The sequence below is a fragment of the Fulmarus glacialis genome, unplaced genomic scaffold (assembly GCF_000690835.1).
Source record: "Fulmarus glacialis isolate BGI_N327 unplaced genomic scaffold, ASM69083v1 scaffold14841, whole genome shotgun sequence".
NCBI classification, from domain to species: domain Eukaryota; kingdom Metazoa; phylum Chordata; class Aves; order Procellariiformes; family Procellariidae; genus Fulmarus; species Fulmarus glacialis.
In genome coordinates, this window is record NW_009192230.1 from 2,429 (window position 1) to 14,994 (window position 12,566).

Sequence of the window (12,566 nt, forward strand, 5' to 3'; positions counted from 1 at the left end):
TGTGAGGACATCTGTGTTGATTCACCCAAGCTCCACTAAACTACATTCCTAACTTCTGACTGATGGCAGTGTTGTTGGCAGGTTTTCAGGTTGTTAGTCTCCTCTGACTAGATGTTGATGCTCTTGCTTGCAACCCTGAAATTTCATGTCTATCTTGCACATCTGTTACTAATTGACTGTATTTTTGCCTGGTACTGGATGACTGTTCTTGTAGCCAGTGTGATGAAAGAGTAGCTACCCCAGGCTTCCTGCTGTGAGGTTTAAGTAGATAGTGGTGTTGCCTGTAGCTCTAGTAAAACATGACGGGTAAAGTATGGTGAGATGTGACTCCGTATGAGAACATTTTGGATAGGGTACAAGTTTGAAACACAGTACAGACGATGCTCTTTTGAAAGTTACAGTTACGGGGGTGTCATGTTTTCCTGTTGTCTTGGAGCAGTCACATAAATATTTTTCTCTTTTTTTTTTTTTTTTTTTTCCCCTTCTGTAAAGCAAAAGCTGGCAGGCTGACAAACGGGCAGCTTACAGGACGGACTCTCTGGCTACTGACCATTTAGCTGGTAAGTTCTTATTTTGGGAGAGCCAAAGATCTTGCTCTTGCTGAGCTTGCTTATCAGAGTGGCTTTCTGAGTGAACCCTTAAGTCAGCAGGAGCTCAGGCACCTAAAGTCTTTTTCAGGAAGAGGCAGCGTCCTGGGCCCTTTGTGTTTTCTCTCCAGGGTTACACAATGGTCTTGGACTGACTATCCAGACCTTCAGATACTCATTTAAAAATTGCACACCATTAATAAATGATAGATTAATTAGAGTATGCTTTAACAACTTCTGGTGTCTCCCTTTCCAGTGACCTTCTTAGGTTGCACATCCGCTGCCTTCTTAATGAGGAGCTCTGGTTTTGGTGACCACTGTGCTGTGAGGAAATATCCCCCTCAGTCTGGTTCAGCAAGAGAGCTGGGCAGCTGACTCGCACTGTAGGTGCTTTTCCAGAGGCTGACTGGAAAAGTGCTCAGTAACGCATACTTTGTCTTCCTGGAATGACTTTTGTGCATCTTGAATGGTGTTGGTAATAGTGCTGCCACCTCTGTCTCTTCCAGTGGCATACCCGGATTGTGTGTGGGTGGGAAGTCGACAATGAGCTCCGTGGCAGTTTTGACCCAGGAGAGCTTCGCTGAACACCGCAGCGGCCTGGCTCAGCAGCAGGTGAAAGGTGAGAAAACACAGTTGAGTTCCTGTGATGTGCCTCTAAATACAGACTGCACAGGCAAGGTTCCTTGCTGTTGCCCAAGCTCGCTCCACGCATCTGGTTCCCCACAAGTGTGCAGACATTGCATTCTCCATTCCCAGATTGGTGGCCCGCCAAACTCTGGCTTTCCACCAACAGCAGCACAGTGGTGATGGTGCACAGCGCAAAGCCAGGAGGAGGCAACCTTCAGATCTCCATAGAGCTCTGGCTAGCAATGCTGTCAGCCGGGACGGGGCACATGCAAGAGTGGAGCATTGGGCTGCAAGAGGGCCTCATGGGATCAATGTGCTGGGCTGTCATTTCCTTCCTTTGCTTGGCCAGGTGCTGGGGAAAGTCAGTATGTCTGTATTAACTGACTCACTGATGGGTTTTGGCACCCATCCTCCAGCTGCGAGCTGGCCCGCTTGGCACAGCCCAATGCACAACCGAGTTGAACATAAGGTTCGACTTTCCCTGGACTCTGCCCTAACTATAGCGCTTCTCTCTGCCTTCCTTCTGGGTGTATGTTTGTCTTACCCCTTCTGACCTGCAGCCTTGCTCTGTTCCTTTCACTTCTTTCTGCTCAGCCTGGTCTCCCCTAATTAAGCCCCCCTTGACAAAGTTGGCAGTAATGTGCTGCTTGCTGCCACTATTCACTTGCACATTCACTTTCTGCATCCATGGTGTCTGCTCAGACAAGGCTGGTTGTTCATGGCATTTACTGCAGTCTGTGCTGTGCTGAGGTCAGGTGTGCTCCAGACTCGGCTGCTCCACAAGCATAACTGTAATAGGATTAATAGTAGTGCACAAGTCATTTGCTCTCCCTTGTTAGTTGTGCCTAAATACAATTGCACTGCCTATGAATTAGGGCATTTCTGCAGGGAGAGCATCTCATTTACCCCATTTGCTTCACCCCAGTTACAGCTTTAAACTCTGAAGAAGAGAATGATCCTCCAACCTACAAGGAAGCCTTCCCTCCGCTCCCTGAGAAAGCACCATGTTTGGAAGCTGCCCAGGAGCCCGCTGGGCCCTGGAGCAAAATCCGACCAATAAAGGCTTCTGTCATCACTCAGGTTGGTGGGAGTGGGTGTCTTGTCTCCCTCCTTTTCCTCCCTCCAAAAAGTAGGTGAAGTGAAGCTTTCCCTGGAGTATGAAATCCTTTAGTATGTCAGATTGACAGCCTCTTTGCTGTACTTTCCCCTGGGGCATGAGGAGGACTGCAGCTGAGAGCTAGGACTGCTCTGGAGGGGAGGGATGTGTTAGAAAACTGTCCAGAAAAACCTCTGCATCTCTGTTCCAAAAATAGCTGGAGCAGGCCTGAAGGGAGGATTGCAGAATTCACGTAGTGAGCGCTAATCCATTAAAGTATTCCCCCCATAGTTTAGCAGTTTTGCCTGCCTGACGTACTTTAGGAAGACATCCAGTGTGGGACAGGCTGCCTGCTGCAGTGTTCTCACACTTTCCCTGGTCACAGCCACTGGAAAGGCTATGGGTTGCACAAACCTGGGAACTTAGTATGCCAGTAAAGTCCTGTATGACAATAAGAGAGGGAGGCACTGGCAATCAAAAGCATATTGACTGCTTTCTGTGCCCTTTTTTTATCTGTCCTGTGGCTGAGCAGGTGTTTCATGTGCCACTGGAGGAGAGGAAATACAAGGACATGAATCAGTTCGGAGAAGGCGAGCAGGCCAAGATCTGCCTTGACATCATGCAGAAGACAGGAGCTCACCTGGAGCTGTCTCTCGCAAAGGACCAGGGCCTTTCGATCATGGTCTCTGGCAAGCTGGAAGCAGTCATGAAGGCTCGGAAGGAGATTGTCGCTCGGCTGCAGACTCAGGTGAGGGCATCTAACTGTTTCACACTTGATCTTTGCTCTTCCCCAAGACTCGCAAATGCTTTGAGACCCTTGGGCGTGTGTGCGTATAAGCTGAAGAGGTATTATTAGATGACTAATTCAGCTTTGCCATATATTTTCAAAGCACACAATTGGCAATTTGGAATGCAAATGAGGCCTAAAATAGGGTTCAAAGCTAATTACAGGCCATGGTGTTGCATGAAGGGTGGAGTCTGCAACCTCTGAACACTTGAATGGCAAACAGTGACTTTGTGCTGAGGTGCTGGTGCCGGAGGGGGTGCAGGCCCCTCACACAAAGCTACTAGTGTCTGAGAACGGGACTGTGCTTTCTCTGAAGTCCTTCAGAGGAGAACATGGAGGGATGGGAGAAAGAAAAGTAGAGAAGAAGAAGTCCTGCCAAAAGCTGAAACCTTCAGGTCAGGGTTCTGGATTGTGTAACTCAAGCCACACTGTAAGGAGCCACAGCCCCGTTGTTTCAGTTGCTTCCCCTTTCAGTCCTCTAGGTTTTGATTTCTTACCTTCAGATTCTTGAGTTCATAATCAAGATGGTAGTTCTTGTTAGGATGTATCACAGCCAGGTCTCATAGTATGTCTTAAAGTGTAATGTCAAAGGTAGTTAATGCAATAGTTAATACCATATCTGCTTAGTGCTGTTCAGCCCATGTATCATACCCTGCCAGAGGTAAGAGAATGGGACAAACCCTACATAATGTGCATCTGAAAAAATAGTTCAGGTCATACTGCCCGTGACCCACTCTCCTCAAATATACCTCCTACTGCCCTGGCCCCAGGTCTGAAAGGTCTGTATTCCAACTTCTCCTAGGCTTGGCTGTCTTCAGTACAGGGACACAGAGTTGAAGAGTCACACCAAGTGATCTTTTTTTGATTTCCCCCCCCACACACATTGTAGCTTGAATTTTAAGTGTCTAATTACTGTTAGTAGTTACATATTCACAGGCATTGAGAGCATGGTAGCAATCATAAGCTATCAGGTCAGTAAAAGCTCATTGAGAAGGCAAGAAGTCAGGAGTCCCTGTTACAAACTACCCCTTTAATAGTAGATTGAGAGAACCTCTTGGAACCCCTTTTCCAAGAGGGGCCTTCTAGAAGCAGTCCCAGGAGCAGCATGTGCTACATTGAAGACACCTTAGTACTTAGTAGCAGTAAGCATCTCCTAGCTGTCTGGCTGCTGGAATAGGTTTCTGGTGTTGGATTTCTGTTTCCTAGGAGTCAGACTGTGTGTCTTGTTCTCTGTAGCCTTGGCAGCAGATTTCAGAGTTCAGATAAACTCCACCCGTGAGCCATCATCGCAGTTGCTGTCTGGTACTGCTCCAGTGTCTTACACTGGAGGATAGGCGCCTCCTCGTCTGTGCCTAAAGGGCTTTGCTAATTCAGAGTACTATGCCTGTGCAAACAGAAGGGTTTTGAGGAAGAGGTGGCTTTTAGACTCCTGATATACAGACACTGTAGATCAACTGTTCTGGTACAGTATCAGTCCTCGGACAGAATGTGCTGGGAAGGCATTGTGTTTGCTCCTCAGTGGTACAGCTAAGCAGCATCTAACTTGCTTTCCCTAGCTCTGTTCCCGTGGATCTGCCAGTGCAGGCAAGGGTTCTCACAGGTGTTTGATTCTTGTGTGGCAGGCTTCAGCGACAGTTGCCATCCCTAAGGAGCACCACCGTTTTGTCATTGGAAAGAATGGTGAGAAGCTGCAGGACCTGGAGCTCAAAACTGCAACCAAAATCCAGATCCCCCGCCCAGATGACCCCAGCAACCAGATCAAGATCACCGGCACTAAAGAAGGGATTGAGAAGGCCCGACACGAGATCCTGCTTATCTCTGCTGAGCAGGTACTGCAGTACTGTGATCTCTCTCATGGCATTAGCTGGACAGCCATTTTGATTCGCTGTGTTATATTAGATGTTTGTAGCCACCATGGCCACAGTGAGTGGCCAATATGTTAGTCTGAACAGAGACGTATACTGTGCCACTGGCTGTATGAGCATCACTGCCAGGTCTGCAACTTCTGGTTCTCCATTTTGTCCATCTCTGAAGTCAGATAAATGTGTTTCGTATTTGAAGTGAACCATATTAGGTGCCAGCTGAGATAAGGCAGGAGATTACAGAGGTGAATATTGTAAATCATCATCAGCAACAACAGCAGTATTTGTAGATTGAAAGTGATGGAGATCTACAAGCGTGCAAACTGAAAAGGGTGCTTGGGCTAGAGTGTCAAGCAAGACAGCACTGGGAACTTAGCTGTGTCTGGCAGAGACTAATACGGAGGGCAGTTCCCACTGAGGTCTGTTCTGGGCTCTTCCAGGATAAGCGTGCTGTGGAGCGGCTGGACGTGGAGAAAGTGTACCATCCCTTCATTGCTGGGCCTTACAACAAGCTGGTGAGCGAGCTCATGCAGGACACAGGGACGCGCATCAACATTCCTCCACCCAGCGTCAACAAGACAGAGATAGTCTTCACAGGAGAAAAGGAGCAGCTAGCCCAGGCCGTGGCTCGTGTTAAGAAGATCTATGAGGAGAAGGTATGGATGGTCCATAAAGCTTCCCAACATCCCCCCACCTGCTCGTAGTCCCTTTTTCCTTCTTGTTCTACTCTGTTGCATCCTCCTCATGTCAGCTCTGGCTCAGCAGCCCTTGCAGTACACGGCCCTGGATCTTACCATTTCCTTACTCAGCAGAGTGGGACTTGGGGTGATTCTACCAAGGAGGTGACAGACTTCTCGCTTTTCTGTGTCATGGGAATTAGCAGACCACAAAGAGCTCCCGGGGCTCTTGTTCACACAGGTGCTACGCAGGAAGGAAGGAAGTGTGAAGTCTACAGTCGTGGCCAGCTGACAGTATCAAAGTTGCTACATAAGTAGAAGTTGCTGAAGAGTGAATTTCACTCCAGTTTATTTTCCACAGCCAACGTTGCTGTGAATATCCTTGTTGTGGGTTGTTGGGCTGTTTTTCTTCATGGTTAGGTCTGTATTTGTACCAGTCTGGATTTCAACAGAGATAATCAGCTTATAGCCTCCATGGTGTTGCATTACACAGTATTGCCTGCAGGACAGCTGGTGTTGAGCCCTGTTGTGCAAGAGTGTGTGTGTGTGTGTATGTGGTCTCTTCCATGTAGTGTCCCAAGGAGCTTGACACAGAATACTAGTTTTGTACTTCACCTGTGAATTTTTGAGCACAAGGCTTTCTGTCGGCAGGGGCCCAAAGGGTGCTAGGGTACTGCAGAACCGCTGTGCTCACCTTTGCTTTGCTCTTTCCTGGGCAGAGTTTCACTGCATCTTGTGCCTCTTCCTTTTGCTCTTGTCCTTCCCTGCCCCCTTGTGATTGATGCCCCAGTGCCTCTGCCCCTACAGAAAAAGAAGACTACTACCATTGCAGTGGAGGTGAAGAAGTCCCAGCACAAGTACGTCATCGGCCCCAAGGGGAATTCCCTGCAGGAGATCTTGGAGAAAACTGGAGTCTCTGTCGAGATCCCACCCACTGACAGTAGCTCGGAGACGGTGATACTGCGAGGCGAGCCTGAAAAGCTTGGGCAAGCATTGACTGAAGTCTATGCAAAGGTACTGACGAGATGGACTAGGCTTTCTTTGAAAGTCCCATAAAGATACATCCGTGAGCACTGACAGGTGTAGGGCGGGTGGTCTCTGTTGGGCTGTTAGAGATGCAGCTTAGAAGTCGATACTGAGGGTGCAGCATGGGAATTGGAAGTGAATTTTTGTGAAGACCTCTTCCAGTCTGTCCATCAAACAGCTTCTCTCTTTTTCTGTCTCTCAGGCCAACAGTTTTACCGTCTCCTCGGTCTCTGCCCCCTCTTGGCTTCATCGTTTCATTATTGGAAAGAAAGGACAAAACCTGGCCAAAATAACTCAGCAGATGCCAAAGGTATGGATGAGCTGGTTAGCTTAGCACCCTCTGATGTAGAATATGGTTTAGTCCAGATCACTCTTTGTAGAAGAGAGAAATGTACTCTAGCGTGGGTAAAACCAGGGAGGAAATGACACAGATCTTAATGTTAAGGGGAGTCTCTCTTTTACTGCTGCAAACACTACTCATCCTATGTTATCCTCATGGGTTGAGCCCTTCAAAGGAAGCTTTATGTGGTACTATTTTGAGAATTGATGTAGTAGGATACCTGCAAATGCTGACTTCAGTGAGGCTTCTCCCTGGTGAGTTAGATATCTAGAGAAAGGCTAGGTGAGTAACTTCTCCGAAGTCCTTGCAGACTCCAGGACAGCACCAAAGCCTTGGGCTCTAGACACTGTGATATGGTCAGAATTGTAAGTTACCAACTTCTGAAACCATGGGAATGATATGTGTACTTTGTGGGAAGGAAACCGTCTTTTAGTGGCAGGGATTGATGGTGTAGGCCTGACTAACAGCATTGACTTAGCTTGTATCTTGGAAAATTCTTACTGGATTCGTTGCCTTGTGTCTCAAGGTTCACATCGAATTCACTGAAGGAGAGGATAAAATCACTTTGGAAGGACCTACAGAAGATGTGAATGTGGCTCAGGAACAGATTGAAGTCATGGTCAAGGATCTGGTAAGTTGGTGTTACTAGTTCCAGTACATAAGAAGAAGGGGAGGGAAGAAGGGGCAACAGAGCAGAGGTGATGTGTATATCACATCCATGATGTCTTGACATGCTTAACAGAACTTGCAGAAGACAAGTTGTGTGGCAGATGAAAGAAACCCTTGGTTTATGAAGCTTGTCCATAGCATTCTTAAAAAATCAGCAGCAGGTCTTAAATCTTCTGATGCAGAGAAGGAAGGATTCTCTTTCAGTCGTAGCTGGAGAGGCATATAAGTCCCTTTAAATGTTTCGCAAGCACGGTGTTCTTAGCTCAAACCAGAGGAGTGCTTCTGCTCTGCTTAATAGCACGAGGAGTGCTTGTAGTTGACTACTGGAGAGTCAGTACTGGCAGTAGGCAGTTACTTAGGGCACAAGATGGGAGTAGTGGAGGCCTACCCTACCTAGCCCTATACAATTCTTTATAGATCAACCGGATGGATTATGCAGAAATCAACGTTGACCACAAATTCCACCGACACCTCATTGGCAAGAATGGAGCTAACAGTAAGTGGGGTGCCTTTCTAATCCTTCCTATGCTTGGACTCTCCATGTTTAGTAGATCATATCAGGGGCTCTGTAGCTCATCCAGTGTGCTGTCTCCATCACGTTTCCTCTGCTCTTCTGGAGTGGTGTTGGCACAAGGAGATAAATGGGCAGTGAGGCCTTGGGGTGGCTTTAATATATGAAAGTGTCTTGGGAAGTTGAACAGTGGTGGGATTACTTTGCCATGTCCTGGAGGAAATTTTTTTTTTATGGTTGGAGAATTGTCTTTCTTTTTTTTTGAAGTTGCTCTGTGTGAATTACATTTTAGCAGCCGACTGGGGGTGGTGGAAATCTGCTTTGTGAGTTTCTCCCCAAAAAAGAATTTGGGATTAGAAATGAATGATCATCTTCTGATCTAAATGTGGTGTTGCTTGGGGAAGAAACAGATACCTCACTCTGGCAAGAAAACAATTGGCTCTGTAGATGCCACAGTATTTACTTGCACAGCTTCTTGTGTGGCACAGATCTGCTCTCGCTGGACTCCAGGGTGAAGAGGCACTTTCCCCTGTTTCAACCCCACCCCACTGGCCCCTTCTCAGAGGCTGGTTTACTTCTTAAACAGCCTCTAAGCAGTGATCATCAAGGTGCCTTGCTTCCAAGTCTTGGCCTAGCAGACTGCGTCACCACAGTCCTTGCCTTGAAGTTAACAGGATTAAGGACCTCTACAAGGTGTCTGTGCGCATTCCCCCGGACAATGAGAAGAGCAACCTGATCAGAATTGAAGGAGACCCACAGGGGGTCCAACAGGCCAAGAAAGAGCTGCTGGAACTCGCTTCCCGTATGGTGAGTAGGATGTGATGCTTGGGAGGCCGCAGGGTTTGGGCTCTTATGTTCCCTTGTAACCTTCTGGTGCAAGTGTGTGCCCCTTGCCCTCCGAGCACTTGGATCTCATGACAAGTGCGAGTTCCTCTTCACAGATGTGTTCCTCTATTCCCTTGGATACCCCTTCTCTGTTAACCTAGAGTGAATTTTGTCTAGAGGAGAAAAGAGGGACGATGCTGGCAAGTAAACTGTCAGGCAGCAAACTGGTAAATAAAAGTATGTGGCTCTCCTGCTGCACACTCAGTGTAAACTCTATCCTCATCAGGAAAATGAACGCACCAAGGACCTAATCATTGAGCAGAAATTCCACCGGACCATCATTGGACAGAAGGGCGAGCGGATTCGGGAAATCCGGGAGAAATTCCCAGAGGTAAGGCTTTTTAGGAGATGAGGAATACAGAGGGGATATTTCCTACTTGGGTAGTAGGCATATCATCGCTGAAGTCATAAATTCAGTGGCTCTGTATCTATTATGTATGAGAAGGTAGTTCTTTTGTCCAGAGGCTGCTAATGGTTACCCTTTTCCGAATGGGACAGAGGATGTATAGGATCCCCCAACCTTTGCATGTGTCTGACACAGCAATTCTTGCGTTTGCTTGAGTTGACTATAAACGACCACCTCTTGCAGGTTATTATCAACTTCCCAGACCCTGCACACAAGAGTGACATCGTCCAACTTAGAGGTCCCAAAAACGAGGTGGAGAAGTGCACCAAGTACATGCAAAAGATGGTGGCAGACCTGGTAAGGGGGACTTCTGTTTGCTGTTCTCTCCTGCATGCCTGGATAACCCTGGAATAAAGCAGAGCTGTACTGGCTTGGCTAGGGCTGAAACGCCTCAAAATGAGGGAGCTGTGGACACTGTTCTAGCTGGTTGGGGGCAGGAGGGTAATACCTGTTATTGGCTGTGGGGAAAGGTACTTGCCTTTGCTTATTTTTGCAAGTGTGTCGTATAGAGAACTTCCTTGGGTCTAAGCCTGTTGTCAAAAGCTTATTTATCAAGTTCTTGTGATGGGGCCTTGCTTGCCATGACAGTGTAATCTTCAGTTCTCCCTTTCTTTCTCCCTTAGGTTGAAAACAGCTTTTCTATTTCTGTCCCCATCTTCAAACAGTTCCACAAGAACATCATAGGGAAAGGAGGTGCCAACATCAAGAAGGTGAGATATCTTTCCTACCTCTGGTGCTCAGTATGGTCACTGCCTGCAGCTAAATCCCACCTGCTGCTCTCTCCTGCTCATTGGTGACATGAAATACAGCCTCCAAGGGCTTTTTTGTGACATGGGACACCTCTGAGATGAATTTTTTTTTTCCTTTGTGGCAGATCCGTGAAGAAAGCAACACCAAAATTGATCTCCCAGCAGAGAACAGCAACTCGGAGACAATTGTTATCACAGGCAAGAGAGCAAACTGTGAGGCTGCTCGCCACAGAATTCTTGCCATCCAGAAGGAGCTGGTAAGTGAAACGACTGGCCTGTTGCAGATGAGGGACTTGAAAATGTTGCTAGAAGACATAAATATAGAAGAAGTGCTTGTAGTGGGGGAGGGCAGGGAGGGGACAAATGTGAGTGTCAGTCTATTCTGGCTGCTAAGTTTGTGGCTGCTCATGTGTCACAAACCCCTCTGGTCAGGCGTTTCTTACACACAGCTCTGTAAAGCTCCTAGCTCCCTAGTGTGGGAGTTGGAGGGTAAGCAGAGTGAGCGCAAACACATTTCTGCAGCTTGACTAACAGCCTGGTACTGCCCTCTCTTAGGCCAACATCACAGAGGTGGAGGTCTCTATTCCTTCCAAACTGCACAATTCCCTCATTGGCGCCAAAGGCCGCTTCATCCGCTCCATCATGGAGGAGTGTGGTGGAGTCCACATCCACTTCCCCACCGAGGGCTCTGGCAGTGACACCGTGACCATCAGGGGCCCAGCCCAGGATGTGGAGAAAGCCAAGAAACAGCTGCTGCACCTGGCAGAGGAGAAGGTGAGCCTTGTCTCATAGGGGAAGGAGCAGATTGGTTTGGCCAGCTGTTTCTTTTCTGGAGTTGAAGTGATCCCCTCTGCCTGCTGGGAAGCCTCTGGCATCAGACAGCCTAATCCTCTTTTGAGGGATTTGAGTACGGTTTGGATGATTAAAAGAAAACTATGCTTCCATCCTTGTGACAATGAGTTCTTCCCCCATGGGTAGAAGAACTGGCTGTAATGCTTCTCTCCCCAGGCTGGGGACGTACTCAAAGGGTTAAGGCTCCCTACTCCTGTGGTTTGAATGCTGTTGAGTACCCACATTTCTCTGAAACAGCTTACTCTGCATATCTCCTTTCCTTTTTTCTTGATCTCTGAATTCCAGCTCTAGTTCTTCCATTTCACTGCATATATCCAGGTTTGAGAACCTCGGGTTACAAGACCTTGCTCTGAGTTGTGAATGACTGACTGGTCATTTTAATAGCAAGAAAAAAACCTTTCTCGTATCAGCATGTGAACATGTTCTCCTGATCGGTTGGTTGCCTCTGCTGCCGGTCTTGCAGCAGTCAGTTAGCAAATGGTTATGCTGCCTTGTGTGAGTGTCAGACCCTTCTCCCAGGGAAGTCTTTTCTGCTCATATTCTCAACAGTCGTGCTGAGTGTAGAGTTAGCTTTTCAGCCCTGAGAACATCTTTCGGCTAGTGGTTTTAATTTAAGACATCGTATACCTTTTTGACTTCAACAGCATGCTGCATCTACCTTGCTCTTGCAACACTGTGTATGTGGGTGCAAGTAACACACCTACATGCTTACTGTTGATGCTGATGTGTATTTTCTATATATTGACATGTTCCATGGGTATCTGACTTCTTTCAGCAAACAAAGAGTTACACCGTGGACCTCCGTGCAAAGCCAGAGTACCACAAATTCCTTATTGGTAAGGGTGGTGGCAACATCCGTAAGGTGCGTGACAACACTGGGGCCCGTATCATCTTCCCAACCCCTGAGGACAAAGATCAGGAGCTGATTACTATCATGGGGACTGAGGAGGCTGTCAAAGAGGCGCAGAAGGAGTTGGAGGCCCTCATCAAGAACCTGGTATGAACTATTTTTTCTCCTTTCTTGCCTGTCGCTGTAGCAAGATGTAACGAGTCAGTGTGGAGGACCTGCTTGTCCTAAAACCATCTGCTGCTCTTCATGAGAGCTCAGGAAGATCCTCCTCACTGTCACTTGTCGGGGTGACATTGTAAACTGATTGCTGTTGAGTGCAGCAAACTCTTGCTTATCACCAGGACAGGCAGGGTTGACTGGCTGTCATCTGTTGGCAGGATAACGTGGTTGAAGACTCCATGGTGGTTGACCCCAAGCACCACCGTCATTTTGTTATCCGGAGAGGGCAAGTTCTGCGTGAGATTGCAGATGAGTATGGTGGTGTGATGGTCAGCTTCCCGCGCTCTGGCACCCAGAGCGACAAAGTCACCCTCAAGGGAGCCAAGGACTGTGTGGAGGCAGCCAAGAAACGCATCCAGGAGATCATCGAGGACCTGGTATGTTGCAGGAAAGCTGTTTCTTCTATACGTTGTTGCTTCAGCA

General features: G+C 47.8%; 1 protein-coding gene across 2 annotated transcripts in view; it reads left to right on the forward strand.

The window, feature by feature from the left end:
• The first annotated feature begins 482 nt into the window (after positions 1-482).
• HDLBP (high density lipoprotein binding protein) overlaps positions 483-12,566 on the forward strand; it is a 19,848-nt gene continuing 7,764 nt past the window's right edge. Inside the window, exons 1-18 of one of the 2 annotated variants that reach the window (XM_009586998.1) lie at positions 483-560; positions 1,094-1,206; positions 2,140-2,294; positions 2,843-3,058; positions 4,720-4,926; positions 5,400-5,615; positions 6,444-6,650; positions 6,865-6,972; positions 7,529-7,633; positions 8,089-8,167; positions 8,850-8,989; positions 9,294-9,398; positions 9,657-9,770; positions 10,097-10,183; positions 10,348-10,479; positions 10,778-10,996; positions 11,850-12,071; positions 12,302-12,520. In XM_009586998.1, the coding sequence (XP_009585293.1) occupies positions 1,131-1,206; positions 2,140-2,294; positions 2,843-3,058; positions 4,720-4,926; positions 5,400-5,615; positions 6,444-6,650; positions 6,865-6,972; positions 7,529-7,633; positions 8,089-8,167; positions 8,850-8,989; positions 9,294-9,398; positions 9,657-9,770; positions 10,097-10,183; positions 10,348-10,479; positions 10,778-10,996; positions 11,850-12,071; positions 12,302-12,520 (2,607 nt within the window). In that variant the 5' untranslated portion in view covers positions 483-560; positions 1,094-1,130. Of the gene's footprint in view, positions 561-1,093; positions 1,207-2,139; positions 2,295-2,842; positions 3,059-4,719; positions 4,927-5,399; positions 5,616-6,443; positions 6,651-6,864; positions 6,973-7,528; positions 7,634-8,088; positions 8,168-8,849; positions 8,990-9,293; positions 9,399-9,656; positions 9,771-10,096; positions 10,184-10,347; positions 10,480-10,777; positions 10,997-11,849; positions 12,072-12,301; positions 12,521-12,566 lie in introns of those variants that run through there. The other variant, XM_009586999.1, reaches the window with a different exon arrangement.